Below are 22,190 nucleotides of genomic sequence, written 5' to 3'. Positions count from 1 at the left end.
TGCCATCCTGATTCAGCAGAACACTGCAAATTCCACACCCTTCATCCAAATACACGCGCACTTTTCAAATCAGGAGTGCATCAGAATCAATAAGATGTGCTTTATGAAATGCAACCATATATGGCAAGATGGGACACAGTGTGACTGCAGCTTTACAATAAAAATGGGGGGTGAGAAGCAGATGAGGCTCAGTTGAATATCTGTGCGGTATCCTCATAATTTCTGTGTACTTAACCAAGAAAAACAAGGTTTATTACACACGTACTTAGCATAAAATACACTGCTCAAAAAAATAAAGGGAACACTCAAATAACACATCTTAGATCTGAATGAATGAAATATTCTCATTGAATACTTTGTTCTGTACAAAGTTGAATGTGCTGACAACAAAAATCACACAAAAATCATCAATGGAAATCAAATTTATTAACCAATGAAGGCCTGGATTTGGAGTCACACACAAAATTAAATTGGAAAAACAGACTACAGGCTGATCCAACTTTGATGTAATGTCCTTAAAACAAGTCAAATGAGGCTCAGTATTGTGTGTGGCCTCCACGTGTCTGTATGACCTCCCTACAACGCCTGGTCATGCTCCTGATGAGACGGTGGATGGACTCCTGAGGGATCTCCTCCCAGACCTGAACTAAAGCATCCGCCAACTCCTGGACAGTCTGTGGTGCAATGTGACGTTGGTGGATGGAGCGAGACATATTGTCCCAGATGTGGTCAATCGGATTCAGGTCTGGGGAACGGGCGGGCCAGTCCATAGCTTCAATGTCTTCATCTTGCAGGAACTGCTGACACACTCCAGCCACATGAGGTCTAGCATTGTCCTGCATTAGGAGGAACCCAGGACTAACCGCACCAGCATATGGTCTCACAAGGGGTCTGAGGATCTCATCTCGGTACCTAATGGCAGTCAGGCTACCTCTGGTGAGCACATGGAGGGCCATGCAGCCCTCCAAAGAAATGCCACCCCACACCATTACTGACCCACTGCCAAACCAGTCATGCTGAAGGATGTTGCAGGCAGCAGATCGCTCTCCACGGTGTCTCCAGACTCTGTCACGTCTGTCACATGTGCTCAGTGTGAACATGCTTTCATGTATGAAGAGCACAGGGCGCCAGTGTCGAATTTGCCAATCCTGGTGTTCTCTGGCTAATGCCAAGCGTCCTGCACGGTGTTGGGCTGTGACCACAACCCCCATTTGTGGACGTCGGGCCCTCATACCATCCTCATGGAGTCGGTTTCTAACCGTTTGTGGAGACAAATGCACATTTGTGGCCTGCTGGAGGTCATTTTGCAGGGCTCTGGCAGTGCTCCTCCTGTTCCTCCTTGCACAAAGGCGGAGGTAGCGGTCCTGCTGCTGGGTTGTTGCCCTCCTACAGCCTCCTCCACGTCTCCTGGTGTACTGGCCTGTCTCCTGGTAGCGCCTCCAGGCTCTGGACACTACGCTGACAGACACAGCAAACCTTCTTGCCACAGCTCGCATTGATGTGCCATCCTGGATGAGCTGCACTACCTGAGCCACTGGTGTGGGTTGTAGAGTCCGTCTCATGCTACCACGAGTGTGAAAGCACCACCAACATTCAAAAGTGACCAAACCATCAGCCAGAAAGCATAGGTATTGAGAAGTGGTCTGTGGTCCCCACCTGCAGAACCACTCCTTTATTGAGTGTGTCTTGCTAATTGCCAAAGATTTCCCCCGTTGTCTATTCCATTTGCACTACATGTGAAATTGATTGTCAATCAGTGTTGCTTCCTAAGTGGACAGTTTAATTTCACAGAAGTTTGATTTACTTGGAGTTATATTGTGTTGTTTAAGTGTTCCCTTTATTTTTTTTGAGCAGTGTACATTAATACAAACACAAACCCACTAAAAGGATTGTTAAGCTGCCTGTAAATAGGAGCTCAAGTTTTATGTTTCTGGTCAGCAATCAGACAGGGGCTTCTATGGTTTGATTTTATTTTGATGGGAAGGCCAGATAAGAGCAGTACTACATAGGTCTGCCAACATGAATCAATTATGTGATGATAATAAGGCAGTTTGAGGAAAATACATCAGGAATGTAATACTGTATGAATTTGACCCACACCTTCCAGTATCTCTTGGTTCTTAGGTCATGGAGAGATTAAAATGTTCCACCAGGATACTTTAAAAAGGCAATACATCATCAAGTGTAGCACATTCTTTGTTTCATTTGCCTAACTGACCTTGCATAGGTCAGTATGCCCATGTATGTCATGAAAACACTTAACAAGCTTTCAACAGATGATTACAAACATTTGTTATGCTTGTTAAGGAGGCAAATGTCTAAAATAACTAACATGAGAGGTCGCGGATTAGCGGACCAGGGTCCGGATCCGGACCCACGTGCTGTCAATCCAGGCCAAACCTGATTTTAAACATTTATATATTACTGCATGTTGTCCAACCGTGTCTAACTTCCCTTGCGCCGCGTCTCGTGTTAATATGGTATAGCCCTTCGGAGCGTCTGGCCCCGGGCTGCACATGATGCAAGTCAGGCAGTAAGCTGTTTCAGTGAGGACTGCTGCTGCTACCCTAACCCCAAAGCATTTTCTCATTTACTATGTAGATATAAACATTTTATTTGGACAGTTATGTAGGGCAGCAAGATTCTGGTACACACTCCAAGCCAGCTGGTGGTGGTAATGCACTAAAGATGGAGCAGGAAGGGGTAAGATGGGGTTCAGTGACACATACTGGCTTAAGTTTGTCAGGACGTGAACAACGGACGAACCCAGAATGCAGACTAGCAGGCAGCATGACGGTAGGTGAAAAACAATTTAATAAAAAACAAAAACTCACTCACAGATGAAGCTGGAACAAAACAACAACCGGGCAGGCAAGACAGGCATGGCATCATCAAAAACAAGACTTGAGCATGAAAATGAAAAGATGTTTCTGCCACGACTAACAGATCAGGTGTGTATATATGGCATGAAAATCAGGTGGAGCAAGGAGACAGATTAATTTGGACAGGTGAACCGAATAAACTTAATTGACAGAGAACACAACGTGACAGGAGCAAAACATAGCTTGAACAGAACGCAAATCCAAGGAAACAAACTAATAGAAATATAACTAGAAAAACATGAAACAAAAGCATAAACAGGAAAATAATAAACAGAAGCATGATTCAAGACCTGAACTGTGAATAAGATCAACAAGAACCCAGAAACCAAAAACCAAACAACCCCAAATCATAACAAAGTTAAAGGGTCAGGACTTTTCCTTTTTTGTTTATTAATGTTTAATCATTACTTTTTGATTGTATACTGAGACACTGTCTATGGTAACATGAATATTTTTCAAAATTGACTTTTTCGGCTGTATTTAACACTGTATGGAGGTGCAGTAGGGAGCACAGGACTCCTTCTGCATGGTGTTTTGCATATTCTGACCGTGCATGTGAAGGTTCTCTCTGGGTACACTGGCTTCCTACAACCATCTGAAAATACTTTAATGGGTCTTTCTAAGTTACCCTTTGGGGTTAGTGTGTAGGTGCATGGCTGTTTGTCCCGTGATGGACTTGCAACCTGTCTAGTGTATACCTCATCTCTCTCCCAGTGAAGGCTGAAGATAGACACCAGACGCTCCTTTGTCCTGCCTGTAAAAAGTGGGTGTAGACAATAGATGGTGTGTTTGGCCCTTTTGTTCAGTTTGCAGACAAAACGTTTGGTGAGAAAAACAGATTTTAAATGGTTGTTTCTGGTATATATCTCTATCAAGGCTGCCGTTTTTGGTGGTAATCATCATAAGATGTTTTCCTTAACTTACATTCTCTACCTTTACACCGTGTATCTTTACCACAGTTCCAATCACTCAATGTTAAGCAACACCTCCCAGGATGTCTGAGCATAAAATTTCAAAGATATTTTTTTTTACTTAGACATAAACATAGATTCATATTCAGTGTTTTTATACTTTTGTCTTGACAAGAAGGGTCCTATTATAGAGCTGAAGATGTAAGAAAAGGCAAAGAGATTGCAGTATAATGAGATGCTTGGCCGAAGTCCCCTGAGACCCCAGATTGTATAGTTCTGCCTGAGAGAATCCTTCTAATACCGTCAGAGGAAAGTCCTTAAATGATGTTAAAGAAATCAGATGAGCTTCAGTCTGATGTGTCCACATGTTACATGAATGCAGCTGCAACTGCACAGTGTTAAAAATGCGCAATATATCTGACTAACAGATGTTTGATCTTAAAAAGATGTCCTTACTTGACTGAGATAGAATGTTAAGAGCTGCAGTAAAAATATATAAATACCCATAAATGCAACACATACCAGTCCAGTACCCTGACCCAACTAATCAGAAGTGAAACCTGTAGCTTAAAATTAAACCTAAAATATTATCTAAAAACAGTGTACTGTCTGTGACCAGACAAAGGGACCAAAACAGTTTTGGAGAGCTAAATTTGACCTGCGTTCCTTGCTTTGGGCTGCTGTGTCCTAGATTCATCTAAAGTCCCTCTGGCTCATGAGCAGACAGACATATTCAGCTGTTAACTGCTGATAACATTTGAATCCCACAGTCTACAAGACAGGCGGTTGTTTCTGTGTAAACCTTTGATCAGCTCTGGTTCCAGCAATCTGAAGTTGTTGGGGAAGTGACAAACCACGGCATCAGCAGTTAACCCTACATTAAGTACCCTGCGTTGTCTGCATCCCAGTAACTCACGTCTGTGTGTTAGGTAGCCCTCATCCCCATGGTGCATTCCTGGTGCCTGAAAAAAGAAAACGTCTAAGGTCAGTTTTCCTCCTTTTATGTGCCAGAAGCCAGATCTAAAATCTGTGCTAAATCCAGAGGCCCAACAGAATTTATTTTTGACCCCAACAAGTGCTCACAAAGTTGATCTTTACGTTTACTGTTGGTCAACAGATTTATTTTCTTATTTGACACACTTTTTAGGCCCTTCAGTGTCTCTTGTATTCCTGACTGATATCTGTTGTTCTTGACCTTACAAAAAACAGTATAGGCTAAAGCTGACAGCAAAACATCAGTCAGGGGGGAGAGTTTTCTGTCTTTTCTGTTGGTCATCCCAATTTTTATAAGGTTGTTGCATACTTTACAAATGTTGTTCAGCACCACAGGATGAGCAACACAGTAGAGCCATATGGGTTTGTTTCTGCAGGCATTTGAACGGCTGAACAAAACCAACAAAGGTATACACTGCTGTGTAGCTATAGCTATATATATACCTATAGCTATGTCCAGCCACAGGCACATCCATCTGGTCCATCAAAAGTCATTCTCATTCCATCGTTACATAAAACCTTTGAAAATCTTGCTTCAGATATTTCTTGGCCCAGTCTTAACATTTTAACTAATGTCTGGTTCACTGGTGGTCGGGTTTTAGCTCTCTTTACCTTGACCGTGTGTCTGAGCCCTGAACTGTCACAATCTGCTTGTATTAGGTTTTGAATTTGAGTTCTATCTGTTTTCTCTGCACTGCCTGTTCCTCCGTTGTTATCATTTCAGTTAATTTCCTGCTGATTCATCCTTGTGTTTACTCTCTTGCATTCCTGTGTTAGATATTTTAGTTTGTATTTTCATGCAGATCTGTTCCTCCCTCAATGTTCTTTAAGTTAGTCCCATTGTTTACTTAGATGTATTTGTTGTTCCCCTGGATTCCCAGCTTATTTGTGACAGTTATCCTTCATGTTTCTGTTGCCTTCAGTCTGTCTTCCTCTTCCGCTTTTTCCAATTCCCCCTCTGATTAGTTTCGTTGGTTCATTGGTCCATTCTCCAACATACCTCAATATTTATTCTCGCTGGTTTTCTGTTTTGACCTCTGAATCGTACTGTTTAACTGTTTATCTTCTTCTCCGTGTTCTGTGCCCTGCCTGTCTGTAAGGTTTTTTTGTGTTTAATTAAAATAACTCATCTACTCACCATACGGTTCAAAGCTCAGCGTTTCCTAACAGAACTATCTAGTCAAAAGGACCAAGCCGACAGTTTCAGAGCCAGTTGGATCCAGCGGCAGGAGGATGAAGCCAGAGCCTATATGGAAAGGATGTGGAAATTCTGTCCTCTCCTCTGCTGCTGGAAGAAATGCAGCAGACCTTTTTGAGTTCCCCCACTGGGAACTGGCTCGCAGCGGTATACCTCCTCTCCACCACCTCCTCCAGAGCTTCTTGCTGTTTCCTCCTCTGCTCGGCACAGATGGTGTCGTCAGCTGGCGGCTCCCACTCCAACCTCCGGGGATCTGGCTGGCACTCCTGTCCTTGCCTCCGAGGATCCGACCACAGCTTCCACCCTGATTTCTGAGACCTCGGTTCTAGCCTCTGGGGGTCCGGATGGTCGCTGTGTTCTGCCTCTTGTTATAGGTGTTCCTCCCTCTTTCCGCCAAAAGCGTTGCTTTCAGAAGGTCCTGCTCCAGAAGGGCTGTCTGGCGCCCCCTATGGTTCCCCGGAGGGTCACGCCGAAGCAATCCTTTCGGTGCCAAAGGATCTGACTGATGCCTTCTCTTTGTTCCTTGAAGGTCCGGTTAATGCCTTCTCCCTTGCCCCGGCGTCTCCAACCTCGCTTTCGGGTTCCACTTAGCAGTAAAGTTTTTTTGTCACTGGCCACCGTCCGTCTTCCCCAGGCCCAGGTTTCTTTGCTGCTCTCTGATGCCGCTTTGGCGAGCTCTTCTCATCAGTTCAAGGGGTTAAGCAGAGCCATTCACTTTTATTCCTCTCCTGAGCTCTTGGAGGAATTGAGGGAAATGGAGAAGATTTATGAGACTGCAGTCAGGGCTTTGTATTGCTCGCCAACACCATCCACTTTAGCATGACTTCTCAACTCCTGCTTCCACCGAGGGTCAGCCAGACGCCTCAGCCTTAGCTCCTGCTATCACTAAGGGGCAGCCAGACGTTCAGCTCCTGCCTCCGAGGGCCTTCTCGACACCACAACTTCAGCTTCTGCTTCCACTGAGGGTCTTCTCGATGCCTCAGCTCGAGCGTCTGCTTCTATGGGTCAGCGTGATGTTTCAACTACTCCAGACCAGCCACCATCACTGCTGTCTTCTCCAGACCAGCCATCCATCACATTGCAACCACTTCTGTTCCAGAGTTCCGTGAGGGCTTCTAGGGCGAACCTCCTCATCTTCCTGAGTACCATGAGGAGTTTGAGAGCGAACCGCCACTTCTTCTTGAGTTCCATGTTTGAGGGTGAACCACCTCCGTCTCCACCGGGGTTCCAAAGCTCCATCCCTTCCTTCCAGTCAACCACCTGACGGAGTTCATTGTGAGATCTCCTGGTCCTCTGGGCCTCTCGTTGGCCGACCTCAAGACAGGGTCCTCAGAGGGTTCTCTACGCTCCGCTCCCAACTTCCTCGTGGCCGACCTCCAAACAGGGTTTCCAGAGAGTCCTCTATGCTCTGTGCCCAGCTTCCTCGTGACCAGCCTCCAGACAGGGTTCCCCGAAGGTCCGCTATTCTCCACAGCAGACCTCCCTACAGGGTTCCCCGAGGGCTCCACGTCACACCTCCAGACAGGGTTCCTGAGGGTCTTCTACGCTCTGCCGCAGACCTCCGGACAGGGTTCCCCGGGGGTCCTCTGTGCTAAGCCGCAGACCTCCAGACAGGGTTCCCCGAGGGTCATCCATGTTCTGTCGCAGACCTCCAAGGCTCTTTCTCAGTCACCTCAGTCCTCCAAAGTTCCAAACAGTCAGCGTTCTCTGACATTCAAAACCTTTTACTTCTGAGCTCTCCATGTAGGTTGCAGTCTTTGAATGTGACACCACTGTATGACAATGGATTCCTGGTAGCTTGATGTTTGATCTTGATGTTTGAATCTTTCGTAGTTAATCTTTTTTACGTGTTTGTTGTTACCGTGTTGACTACAAAGTCAGTTAATCAGTTTTTTTGCCCATTTTGCCTGATGACCAAAAGCTGCCTAGTAATTATGCACACATATAAGGTGTCGTTCTTTAGACCATGCCCTCCCTCATTACACAAATACACATCACCTGACACAATCCAAGCGACTGTCCACTGTTGCCACATGCTCATCCAAGAGGAGGGAATACTGACTCAATGCAATATGCTGGGTTTCCTTAGATAGAAAACCTTTTAACGAATTGGAATAATAAACTGAATCTGACTGCACTCTTTGATAACTAGGATCAATTGGAAAAAATGTACCTGACTTGGAATCTGTATGATTTGATTGAATTGACTTGAGATGACATATGTTGTCAATTTGCATAATACAAATAAACCAAATTAAATTGAAGTGATAAAATTCAACAAGCATAGGTTTATACAGCCTGGACTTGAAAAATATGCATTACAATTGTGTTATAGTCAAAATGCTCACTTGCTAATAGTAATTGGGCACATGCTGTATTTTCAAAATTGTGTAGTTGTCATGATCTGCCTGTGTTAGGAGTTCTCGTTTCCTTATTCTCTTGTAAATGTTCTCTTTTTGCTGTTATTGCTTGTTATTATATTTTATTAGTTTTCCTTGTTGCTGTTATTTTAGTTTATTCATTGTAGATTAGGTTCTTGGTTCATTCTTGTGTTTATATATTTACGTTACTTCCCTGGACCTCTCTGTATTACTGCTCACCTGTGGTAATTAGCCTCCTTCCTTCAGATGCTCTGGGTTCTATCTGTCACCAGCTGTTCCACATTTCATCTGATTAGCTCTCCTAGTTCACACATCCACCTTACCATTTTATTTATACCTTCTGGTTTTCATTGCTCACCACTGGATACTCCTGTTAACTACCTGCTCCATGTCTGTAGCTCTGTCCATGTTCTGTGTTACTATGTGTCCTGTCAATGTACCAGTTTTGTTATTAAAAACGTTTCCACTTACCATGCGGCTCTGACGCTCCTGTTCACTTTGGTCCTGCTAAACACCCGAGTATGACAGTTGTTATTAGTCTTATAAACTTAAGAATTGTGACTTGTTGTAACTGCAAAATGTGTGACATTATAATAGTGAATAATTAAAAACTGTTTGTGTAATCTCTTAAAGGAACATTTCAGAACATAAAGTAAATATTCCTGTCTTTTAAACCAGTAACAATCTGATCCACACCTTAAATATTTCCCCTATTCCTGTGTTTTCAGTCTGAAGGCAGTCCTGTCAGCCCCATTGTCCAGCGGAACCCTGGATTTCTCTGGCATCCCTCTGACGACTCGGGACATGGAGCGTCTATCTGTGCACCTGCAGCGTCACGCGTCCAATGTGGTCAGTTTAGAGTTGGGCTTCACAGAGCTGACTGACGAGGCTTTTCTCCAGCTTTTCCCCACGCTGGCTTCACTGCCACACCTGGAGACCCTGGCTCTGAATGGAAATAGGCTAACCAGAGCTATTCTGAAGGAGCTCACTGATGCCCTGAAGGTCAGAAAGGCTTCTGTCTTCGTTTTATATACCTGAGATAATAATCAGGTGTAGTGTACTGTTCGTAAAAGTAAAATCCATATATTTATTGACAAAAGTACAGGAGATTCTGTCTATATTTAAACTTAGATTTCTATTGTGCTTGCAAGGTAATGAAACCCTGGAAACTTTTTCAGATTTTGTTATAAATTGGTGATAAAACAACACAAAGTAGTGTATAATTAAGAAGCGACAATATAACTATATAGCAAAATAACTCAAACTCAATCAGATTAAATGTAGAACATCAGTCACTATCAGTTTTAAAGTCTTGCCATAGATTCTTAGTTGGTTGAGTGAATCAATCAATCAATCAACTGAACTTTATTTATAGAACACTTTTTATACAGACACCCAAAGTTCTTTACAAAGCAATGTCTCAAGTATTGTGGCAGACTCTGAAGAGGACTTTCTTTTAAAATGGCTATTTTTGCTGTAACTCTTCCATAACAGTTAGATTCGTGGAAATTATAACTAGTAGTTGTCCTATGAACAGATTTTCCTACCTGAGCTGTGGATCTTTGTAGCTCCTCCAGAGTTATCCTAAGCCTCTTGGCTGCTTCTCTGATTAATGCTCTCCAAGACTTGGACAGCCAAGTCTTGGAAGATTTACACTCATGCCATACTCCTATTTTTGGAGAACAGATTGAACAGAACGCCATCAGATATTCAAAGGTTGGGATGTTTTTCTTATAATCTAACTCTGCTCTTAACTTCACCACAACTCTCTCCTGACCTGCCTGCTGGATTTACACTGAGATTACACACAGGTGGACTCTGTTAACTAGTAAGGTGACGTCTGAAGGCAGTTACACTGGGTTTTATTTAGGGGTATCACTGTAGGCTCAGTACATGTCACTGTATTTGTGTCATATGTTATTTTTCTTCTGCTTCACAAGTATGCACTACTTTGGTTTGTCACATCAAATCGTGATAAAATACTTTTAAAGTTGGAAACTGTAACATGGTGTGTATAAATACTTACCAATACATACCAAGAAGCCAGACTTTTTGGTAATCTTTTCATTTGGAATATGATCAACCGTTCTCCAGACTTCATTTGGACCTGGTTGATATTCTTGCATTTTTAGATCAGTAACGAAGAAAACCGTTGATGCTGGACCTTTGAATTACAAGGTGAAAATGAGTAAAAAAGCGGCCAAAGTCTGAAAAAGAAACCACCAGACAGCCTTGAAAACTACTGATTAATATTACTTTGAAAAATTTCAAAGTGTCTGGCTCCTTGGAAGTAAAACACAAAGAAAGGAAGTCTGGAAGAATACTTTTTGACAGTATTGTAGCCAGAAAGGCAGGGTGAGTGCTGGTTGGTAGCTGTTTTTAGACCCACAGTAACTCTTTCTAAATATGAGAAGATAATGGAGATAAACATGCCTTTATAACTTTAATATTTTCTACTGCAGGATCCAAACAGTTTTCCAAGTGTGACATGGATTGACTTGGGAAACAACGTAGACATCTTCTCCTTGCCTCAGCCCTTCTTGGTCAGCCTGAGGAAGCGTTGTCCAAAACAGGGCAATCTGCCCACCATTCTGGAGTTCGGTGAGAGTCAGGCCAGCGACCCTCCCGAAAGACTAAGGGGTCTCGGAGAAGAGGAGGAGACCGACGATACCAACCTGACTGAGAGCATGGGTGAGCTCCGATCAGAAGTGGACGGGGAGATGGACGGAGAGACGGAGATTGAGGAGATGATGGAGGAGCTGCTGGACTTTGACAGGGAGATTCAAGGCAAGGATGACGAGGAGGAGAGCATGTGGATGCTGGGGGAGCAGAGGAGAGCGACAGTGAGGAGCAGGAGAGCGCGGCAAGAGGAAGATGAGGGGGAGAAGCAAGAGAAGAAGGAGGAACAGAGGAGAAAGATACGACCTAGGAGGAAGGCGGTGATGGCGGAGGACGAGGACGATTCACAGAGTCACTCATCCCGCCTGTCCTGCTCTAGCCAGTCCCAGCACTCCTGTGCTGCAGTTGAGCCAATGAGAGTGGAGGAGGAGGACATGACGGACCAATCAGAACATTTAACCTGAGTATTGATCCCAGATCTGCTTGTGTTTTACTTCTTCTGTCCCGTCCTATGTGGACAGAGGCAACGGGAGCCTTAGAATACCTGAGTACAGGCTGCAGCGTTGCATGCAATTCTTGAGAAAGCCCCCTTCGGTGATCTGATTTATGACCAACAGATCTGAAATACCTGAGGTATGCACAGAATAGACTGATGAGGCTTTTCTGTGCAGAATGTTAATGTTTAAGCAGGTCTTTCCTTGTTTTAATTGTTCTATAATACCTAAATGTGCCTGTAGCCCCTCCATTCACTTGTTTAAAATGACCAAACTGGATAAAAGATGTGGATATGTGCAGAACATCTCCCTCCCACATCCACCACCGGCAGGATCAGGGGAAGAGCAGAAATCAAATATAAGGCCATCGGTGTAAATTGGTTGCTGTTGTCCAATTGAACAGGTGCACAGTGTTTTAGAGGAGGAGAGAAACGAGCCAGAGGGCAAACCAGTCATGTAAAACATCCCATGAAGAAGTAAAAAAAAAATCTTATTTTAGACAGTGTGTAGAGAGGATAAATGTGCTAGTTCCTGCCATTTCTCCAGAATCTAAAACATTTAGAAGTCTTTTTCCTCATAATCTAGGTCATGCTTTACTCCATGGTACTCCATGTGTGCGTCACATGCTTATTGCGCTGTGTTTATATATATAGCCCCCGCCACCCCTATGGTTGTATTCAGGTAGCAGTATGTAGCTCTCACCCAGCTGTGCTTTCCCTCCTCACATCACTTCATGCAAAGCTTTAACAGATAAACTGTATTTTTGGTTGTACTGTAAATAGCAAAATATATATATAAGTATAGGGTGTTTGAGGAGATATTGTGTAGCTTAGTTATGAAGTTATGATTACCAAGAGCTCATTTAGTTTTACTGGGGTCTGGAACTGCAATATTTGTGAGCTAAACCAGACTAATGATGAGCAGGTTTATTTTCACAGAAAGACAGGCCTAAACATGCAGAAAAATATATGAGAATGAAAAAAAGCTTCATCCAAATGTAGTAAAACTGTATAAATTCAGATGTTGCCTCCTTCACCTGTGGAGGTGTGGAATGAATAACTGGGTCTTGTAGTTCCATGAAGTTCCCTAACAGAGATTCCTTTAGAATCATTTGGAATAATCGCTTTGGAATAATAACTGGTAACAAGGCTGGGAACTGAACAGCAATGCTTCATACTAACAGAACCATACATAAGGAAGTCATCTAACCGAATTGGCTCTGGGTCAGTTCGCCCCTTTTCCAACTTGTACACACATTTTGTACATACGCATTTCCATTTCTTCCATTCCTACTTCCATTTCCTACCCATGTACAAAAATATGAGGTATGAGTTAATTCTGCATTGTAGAAAAATAGAAATTAGGGGTTCTGCAAATGCTCAAATAAAATAATCTATTCCAGTTGCATATTATTGCCTAAAAACTATATTTCACTGTATTTCCATTTGCTATTGTTCTGATCCCTGTTTAAGACAGTTCACTCTTATCAAATATGACAAATAATGACCCCCAGTCAACTAAAATAACTTTAAGTTGTAGATATTATGTCATCACATAACCATATTTTCTTACATTATACAATGAATATGGAAAAAACTTCAAATCATTTGTTGTCTAAGCCAGTACTAACCTTTGTTAGTAAGTACGAATTGATGCGTAGCTGGTACAAAACATCTTGCAAATCTGTATCTGAAAGTGGGATATGAGACAGTCAAAAATGCAAAAGCATGAAATAATATATTGCAGGTTTATGTTTTCATGTGGACCATAAAGGGAAGGTCATTAAACACATGGGGGGGACACATATTTACACAGAACAGGAGGTTCACTGTTAACGCTATCTCTATTCTCTGTGTAAAAAAGTGTTGGTAACTAATCTTCCAATGCAAATATGATAACCGTTTAAAGGTGTATTAAATAACATTTTCATAAACCTCTATGACATTTGTTTCATGAGGTTAGAAATCTGCTTCGGTCTTGGCACCTCTCAGACTAGACATTAGGTTCAGCCTCTGGAACCATCCAGTCTGGACTGCTACTAAATGAAGAGGCTAAGACAGGTATCTACTGCAGGGAAGATAACAACTGCTTATAACCCTTTAAGAGATCACTTGAAAACCTGGAACTATCCCTTTAGCTGCTAAATTTTGCTTCAAACCGAAACACACCACCTTACACGCAAAAACATATGTTGTTATTCTGAATGAAATAAAACATCTTAGCATTTCTTTCACACCATGTCACCATCTCTGTTTATTTAGCTGGATTACCTGTTTTACTTTAGACCAAATATTCAGGTTTCAGGAGCCACCATCACTCCTTCCTGACAAGACGTGACCCAGGTCAAGTCAGCTTTTTGTATTCAGTCACTAACCAACCCTTAATCATAAGGCTGACGTAACAGAATCAGCAATCAGTAGAAAAAAACTTTTTTACAGAAAAGAAATTTAAAAGGGGGAACTATTGAGAAGTATTTTTGAAAACCTAAAATTATTTAACTTTAGCAGAGAATCCTCCCTCTGAAACTAGAGAGAAAAAATGTTTTTTCAAAAGTACTTTTTATCCACAACGGAAAATATTACTGAAGAAAATGTGCAATTCAAAAACATTCAAGTAGACAAAATTAAGTGTTTTATTTATACCAATGAGTAGCTAAATACTGAAAGAAGTCAAGCTGCACTAAGTGTAACCTTGGGTGTAAAACTAAAATCCTACACCTGTGTTTGCAGGAATTCATTTGAGAGCTCAGCATGTTTTTGAACCCCTGATAGGAGCCTCAAAGTCTGTAATATAGAAAGTGGCTCCCATATTTAGTTTGTATGCTGTTTCTGTGTTTTGCCTTTACCTGAACCCCAGTGGACTCTCTTGGTTGCAATGCAACTAGACCATTTCCATGTTGATTCCGAAGAAGTCTTGCATCCAGGCGCCATCTGTTATAGTACCTCATATAGTTGCATCGTACCTTTACCATTTTCAATTACTGTCAACAAACCTTGTCTGAACCTAAACTTTAGGGAGAAATTATGGGTTTAACTTACATTACAGGACATGATCAGAATCAGAACCATAATATCCTTTATTGTAATTCTCACAACTACAACAAAATTGACAACCGGAAAAGCCTAGAGCCGCTGCAGCTTTGTGTGCCGCCATGTTATTCATTTCTTGAAACAGGCCATCGCCATCTACTGTAAGAAGTGTGAACAGACAAGCCTCCACAGATTTGTTTTCCCCGACAAAGACTTGCGACCCAATAAAAACATAAAAAGAATTCATATCCAATGTTCGATTGCTGACAAAAGAGATAAGCACCCAGATGGAATGGTTAGATTTGATGGTAATTTAGTTCAGATGCAGATCAATAATGGGAATGCCAGCTATCTAATTTCAATGAAGCTTGTACATCCAGGAAGCACACAAGAGGGGATAGTGTGTGGCATCACAAATGGAGCTTTAGTTCTATCTAGCAGTAGCTGGAAACAGAGAATGCTTTGTGGATGCAATAGACAGCATTACCAGCATCTAACTGAATTGTATATGGTAACACTGGTGGTTTGCATGAGGCCAGTTAATTGTATTATGAAGTTTCCAGGTATCATTGCACTCCAATGTTGAAACCAATGGGCACATGATAGGTACCCACATCATTGTGAAGGTTCTGATCACTCAGAACACACCACACTAAAGAGTATTGTTGGTTTGTGTTTCAAACATTAGAGGAATTCATGACTGTTGTGCCTTTCATTTGGACAAAGGTTCAGTAATGAAAACACCCTGTTTAATCTGCTCCATATCTCAATGACTAGCAACCGTTGGACTCTAGGTTCCCTGTTCCCTGTATAGGCTTGCATTTAAACCAGAGCAGAGACGCTGCGTTTGGAATGGTGCAATAGCTGGGAGGCATGAGGTTGGCAGCATACATTGTTCAACAATGAAACTTGCCTCTGCATTACCACATATAATCACCACATGCACATGTGGTGGGGTACCTTTACTCTGGTACTAATTCATTGGAGGCTGGTGGCACGGCCTTTACAGTCAACAAGACAGCACCCATGGACACCTAGGCACTACCTGCCTGCTACTCCCTGCTGAGATGAGATCATCAATGTGCCTCTGCTGTCAGATCTGTTATCCATTTTGGCCTGATATTGCAGTGCAGTCACGTGATCTTAGAACATGTGCAGTTTCACCACTTCATCTGGGTTCTTATGTTAGAGAGCGTAACTAAATTAGCAATAAAAGTAAAAGATTCTGTTTTAATCATCTAGAACTAGATTAAACTGTTTCACTGAGTAGAATGAGACTCATACTTTCTCCCTCATAACATTTGTTGATGACAGTTTCTAATAGATTACGGTGGGCCACGAAGGTGGCAAATCAAACATCTAGCTTCAGTCAGAGATGAAGACGCCATATTATCTTACAAATACCACAGCTCCAAATGTTTTTCCTTTTTATGACTTGAGTTTTAAGACTGATCAAACAATGAACCAAACATGACATTACTTCAGGACATTTGTCAGACTTAAAACCCCTCCCTCTAGAGTGGAAAAAGGACATATCGTACCAATAGAAGGTTTTCCGACTCCTTCAAGTCTTCTTATATCCTAGTCATCTAATAAATGCTCAGGAAACATACAGTACTCAACAGTGAGTAATAAAGAGCATGTTTCTGGAGTGTTTTCATTGATTACGACTCCTTTATATAAAATATACAAAACCTTTGTTATGACAGTTGCTGCTGAGCTTTGGTGCATCTACCTGTTTGGTAAGGCCACACAGCAGATGCTACATCAGTTTGGAGTTCAAGTGAAACAACAAATACATTGACAGAATTGTGGGCAATTTTGGCAATGGATACAGGAAGGAATACTGAGGGCACGGCGCTGGTGGTGTAGGGGTTAAGCGCGCGACCATGTGCAGAGGCTATAGTCCTCTGTGTGGCTGTCCCGGGTGCAAGTTCCGGACCCGGCAACCTTTGCCAAATGTCTCCCCCTCTCTTTGCCCCTCTGTCCTGTCTACCTACTACAAAAAATGAAAAATAAAGGACTCTAGTGCTGCAAAAAATATATATAAAAAAGGAAGGAATATTGAAATATTGTGTAATACCTAATGTGTGCAGCATGGGGTTAAATGTCAAAAATAACCATTTAATTTGGAAACAGTTGGATGTTTCTTTATTGCTCTCAGCAGGACACCTCCATCATCAGCCTGCACGTCCTAGAATCAGATCCTGCCAGAATGACTCTAAGACCATCAGACTTGAAATCCTCTCGCCATACATGAACAGACCTTTTTGACACCAGCCTTTTATACTGTTTGGAAGGTATAGCAGAGGTCCCTAGAGACAAACATGGTAATGGCAGCATCAGGCTGTGGGGATTTTATTCAGGGAGAAGGGGTAGGAGAGTAATCAGGTAGAGGGAAAATGGACAGAGAAAATATGTGATTTTTATACCCCTATTACACTATTAAATTTTTCCCTTGCATATCAGTTTAGGAAGATTATTCAGCATTAAGGACACTCCAGCATTGCCTTTATTTGTAATAACCGTAGTTATTTGATCTTAATTGCCAGTACTAAGGAATAAATACAAATGCTATTCAGATGTAGCACCAAATACCAAATAACAGTAGTTAAAGTTATTATAAACTATGCAGACGCTCTGTCTGCAATCATGAAGATTCAACACATATTGGAATGCTGATTGGTCATAGCTCCCCCTTCCCTGACAGAATCCAATCTATTTACTCTTTAACACAAACCATGATAACCAAGACCCAGTTGCAAGCTGTCCTTTTTCGTACACACCAGCTCCACCTTTGGTACTCTAAGCAGCATGCTGATGACAAAAAGTGGAAAGCAAGTGTGATATTTACCAGAAAAATATCTCATTCAAAATAAAGAATTAAAAAATCCAAAAGATCACATATTGAAATCTAGTCTACATGTCAATGGAATTATATTTATTTCAATATTTCAGAATAATTCAAACTCAGATATCCCACGACTAAAACATAAAGGTGGGAAGTTTAATTTAAAGGATTCTGATCCAGATCTTACACAGTCAATCTATGCTGTGATTAAATCCCAGACCCAAAGAGTTACCCAAAGCTGGCCTCTTAAAATAATGAGACAGTCTTTTGGACAATTCTTTGAAAGGAAGGGATCTCTCAGGATCCGGTTCACTTCAAAGAGCTTTAAATACCATCTCTAATTGGATTGATTTTGTTTATCCCTCCAACAGCAGCCAAGAAAGAAGATACATATTTTTCTTCCATTCAGCCTTGTAGGAGAGGCGGTTGATGCAGATGGACATGTTTTCTTTTTATTATTTTTTAGGTTGAGATTCTCATTGAGTACTTAAGATTTTCTTAACACGGACAATTCTAGATACAACACGAAGTATTTATCTTTTATTAACCAGGCTTTTTTGCTTTCATTTTAATATTATTTTACCCAAAAGAACACATTTTTTAAGAAAATGTGAGAAGACTGAAACTTTTTTTAAACCAAGAAACAGAACAAATTGGGCCTAAAAAAATGGAATTGTAGCCCTTTCTTTTAATAAGGCAAACATGTGACACCCTTTTATGTTTAGAATCTATTATGATTTTCTTATCCTATTTCTGTAAAACATTTTTTTATTTTTTTATTTAATTAGATATTGCATGTTTAGTTTTTTGTTAAGCAGGTAAAACGAATCACAACAAATAATTTAAATTAGACGACAAAAATCATAGTTTTTGGCGCCAGAGTCCTTTCAGCTTCACCATTACGGCCCACATGGCAAAAACCTTTGGACATCACTGCATTGGGATTAGATTGATACACATACTTCATAGACAGAGTCTTAATGTCCCACAAAATGAACGAAATCTCATCACATTTAAACCCACAGATACACCAACATACATGGCAATACAAGAAACACCATTTTACCCTTAGGGTTCTCAGAGTTAGTTTATATTTGGGCAGGAAAACACACCTGAAAAACACAGCCAGGACAGAAAAGAGCCTTCAGGAAAATTCTGTAGAAACCTTTGAGAGACCACGCCCGTGTCTGGACCTGACACTGAAAGGGTTGGAAAACGTTCCTTCATCACAGCTAGAGAGGACAGCCATAAGTCAAAAGTATTATAATGACTTCCATGTAGAACTGAGCTTAGATTTACCAAATACTCTCTACCAAAGTAAAATGTGTGTTTTTGTGTCTAGTAAAGCCTTACAAATCCATCTAAAACCATCTGCTGGTCTATTTTGACTTGATCTTCATCATAGCTGTTCATCAGACTATGGCATTTTCTATATACAGATAGTTAATTGTTCACCTCATTGACACCAGCAGAATTTCAATGCTTTTGCACATCCAACTAATGTCAAAAAAGAGAATCCCTTTAATCCTACCAAACAATAAACATGTACCCACCAGTGTCCCCATTTTATAAAGAATGAACCCTTTAAAACAGAGGCCTGCCACAGAAGAAAATTACTTTAAATATTGCTTGCTGTATTGTACTTTAACTATCCTCTGTTGTTCAGTCAGAGCAACAGGCTTTGTTTATTCAGTGCTTTGGGGTCAGAGTCTTACAGGTTCATTGTGGTGATCACTCTGACCGCCTTCCAACTGCCCGCAGAGAGACCCAACCGGAGGTACATGTACATAATCGTAATGAGCTGCTGTTACGCACACGTCTGCTTTTAATGTCAAGGTCATGGCAGATATAAACAACCAGATTGCAGCTTGAATTAGCTCCATATATCAACAGATGGGAGTGTTTAATTGGAATATTTTGATCCAGAAAATGCTATAGAAAGATCCTTAAACATTTTGATCGTAGCTTCAAATGATGACCTAGCTTTTCGGTGATAGAAACTCACATGTCAATTCTCTCCAAAGTTTCAAATTATAGGGACATGCATTTTTTCCTCCTTGCAGAATGACTAGTCCTTCTCAGTGTTACAGTAAGACAATCATAGTTTTCACTCCGGACTTACAGAAACCGAGAGAAGATACTTTGTACATCCTCCTCAAGGACTCTACTGAGATGATATCGTGATGTGGAAAAAAATAACACGGCAGTCAATCTGTAGGCATGAATGGCCTTGAATTGTTCCTTGATCAGTGACTCTTTATTCTCTATATGCTCCTCAATCTACAGTATGCTTCTGTAATGTTCTTTATATTAACTTGATTTTTGTCATTTTATCCAGCTCATTGTTTTGAAGAAATTTGTAGACTTTTTAAAATCCAAGATGATTTGTATAACTATGATTTGCTGTTTGCCTTGGATCTAACCAATAAACTCTATAATAAAAGAATGAAAAAGGCCACTTCACTGATTCCACCAAAATAGCTGCTTCTTCAGTAGAATTTAAGATTAACCTGTTTTTCCTATGGATGAAGTCAGGATAATAAATGACATATACTTTGCTTTAAAAAAGTATTCAAACAGTTGCTCTCAAAAGTGAACACACTGCAGTCTAAATGTCTGGTTTTAGTGAGGCCATGATAAATCATTTCAAAGCATTTTTTCACGTATGATTTGAGATTTATCATGTACAATTCGACTGAAAAACAATTAAATCCGTTAAGGGGGAAAATAAAAAAGCTAAAATGATATGGTTGTATTACTGTTCACACCCTTACACTAATTATTGTGCATTTTTATTCAGCCTCCTGTATTCTGATAAACCTTAATAAAATCAAGTGTGTTCAGAAGTCACCTTTATAGAACATGGAATATATCTGTCAGTAATATAATCTCATAGGTTTGTTATAGAACAATGGTCAACAAAAAACAATATCCCAAGCATTGAACATCCCTCAGAAAACTCTTTAATCCATCATCTAAAAATTGAGTATGGCCCAAATCGCACATACCAAGACATGGCTATGCACTTGAACTGACAGGCTGAGCAATGAGACCATTAGAAAAACCATGGTGGCTGTGGAGGACCTGCAGAGATCCACAGCTCAAGTAGTAGAATCTGTTGACAGGACAACTATTGGTCATCCCCTCCCTACATCTGGAAAAGAACATCACCTTTTACATTTTGCCACAAGACATGTAGGGAAAACAGAGAGCAGCATGAGGAAGAAGGTGCTCTGGTCAGATGAGACAAACATTTAAATGCTTTGTACAGAAGAAAATTAACACTATGCATCACCCTGAACACACTCTCTTCACAGTGACCCATGGCAGTGTATTCAGCATCAAGAGCGAAGCTCCTCAGAGTCGATGGGGAGATGGATGAAACTAAATACACAGCAATCCTGCAACAAAAGTTGTTAGTGGCTGCAAAACACTTAAGACTGGGCCGTAGGTTCACCTTCCAGCAGAACAACAACCCCAAACATGCAGAAAGAGCTACAAAGCAATGGTTTAGATCATATGATATATTAATGTGTTTAGTCAAAGTCCAGGACAATGAATAATAATTCATATTATAATCTGTTTTAAGAAATGTAGTTCACTTGCATTCTGCATCCAGTCTGACTGAACCGGAATTACTTTGCAAGGAGCAATTGACAAACATTTTAGCAAAGGTGGTAGTGACACGCCCTAAATGCCTTGTAGCTGTAATTGTAATGACTAAAAGTATTGATTCAGGGGTGGGTGGGAGGGGGAACACAAGTCTATGTTGTTCACATTTTTATTAGATTATATCATTTTGCTTCTTTTTCCCAATAATGCACTACTTTGTGTTAATCTGTCACATATCAATGGAATACATTAAAGTTTTTGGTTGTAGAGTGACAAAATCAAGGGGTACAAAAACGTTTGTGTGACACTGTAGTACTGAATTTGTGTTTTTGTGCATTCTTTTTGCATTTACTTTTCCCAGGTCTCATTGAACGTTGGGACTTCTTTGAATAGTGAGAGAAAATTACCTGACATTCATGTAGAAATATCTGAGCACCACTGCTCAAAATTACTCTTCATAGAATGATGTGATCTGAAGATGAACTGATCTTTTAAAGCCCAAGGATTTATGATGGGACATCATTTTCATCCTATGGTAAGATCTGTGAATTTTTTTTTTGTCACTTAAGTTTTTATTAGTTTTTTGTTTACTAGAGAAGAAAAGCAAACAAAAAATATGAAAACAAATATGAACAAGAGGAGGTAGTAGAATTATTCAGCTTTAATAGAACTATTCAGTGTCCATTTGTAATTGTTTATATGTAATCCATTTGACCTATTTTCCATTGTTTGCATGTAAACAGAATTCAAAAAGACTTTAATTAATAAGCAGCTCCAAAAAACATGAATATGACTGGCATCCTTAGAACCACATTGCCTTCGGCCTGTGAATTATTTTTTCAAAACTTTGGAAGGGACAAAGCAAATCAAAATCCAGCCATAATGTCCAAAATAACTGATTTGTACAGATTACTGTAGGGAAGGATTATTGTCATCTATGCATGAGTCTGCTTGTCCTTTCAGATCAATGTAACCCAAAAGGGACACACTAGCCTACCCATTAAAACACATTAAAAAGTTCTGAACGTGCATCTCAAACAAAAAACAAAACTGTGAAGTTGATGAGACTAAAAGGTTTGATGCGTGCTTATTGACATCTAGTGGAAATTGATAAAAATTGCAATTTACAATTTTTTTTTTTCTGAAGATTTGCACGTTTTGATTTAATTACTTAATAAACAAAATCACAATGAGTTCCTGTTTGGATGATAACCGGGGCA

At 40.7% G+C, this 22,190-nt stretch overlaps 1 protein-coding gene across 1 annotated transcript in view; it reads left to right on the top strand.

Moving 5' to 3' along the window:
* The window catches only part of lrrc75a (leucine rich repeat containing 75A), a 115,976-nt gene extending 96,172 nt beyond the window's left edge, over positions 1-19,804 (top strand). The window contains exons 4-5 of the mRNA XM_047391800.1: positions 9,094-9,367; positions 10,828-19,804. Of these exons, the coding sequence (XP_047247756.1) occupies positions 9,094-9,367; positions 10,828-11,448 (895 nt within the window). The 3' untranslated portion in view covers positions 11,449-19,804. The remainder of the gene's footprint in view (positions 1-9,093; positions 9,368-10,827) is intronic.
* The last annotated feature ends 2,386 nt before the right edge of the window (positions 19,805-22,190 follow it).

Source organism: Girardinichthys multiradiatus, chromosome 18 (genome assembly GCF_021462225.1).
Source record: "Girardinichthys multiradiatus isolate DD_20200921_A chromosome 18, DD_fGirMul_XY1, whole genome shotgun sequence".
Classification (NCBI taxonomy): Eukaryota; Metazoa; Chordata; class Actinopteri; order Cyprinodontiformes; family Goodeidae; genus Girardinichthys; species Girardinichthys multiradiatus.
Note: the sequence above shows the minus strand (reverse complement) of the source record. Positions and strands in the feature narration are given on the sequence as shown.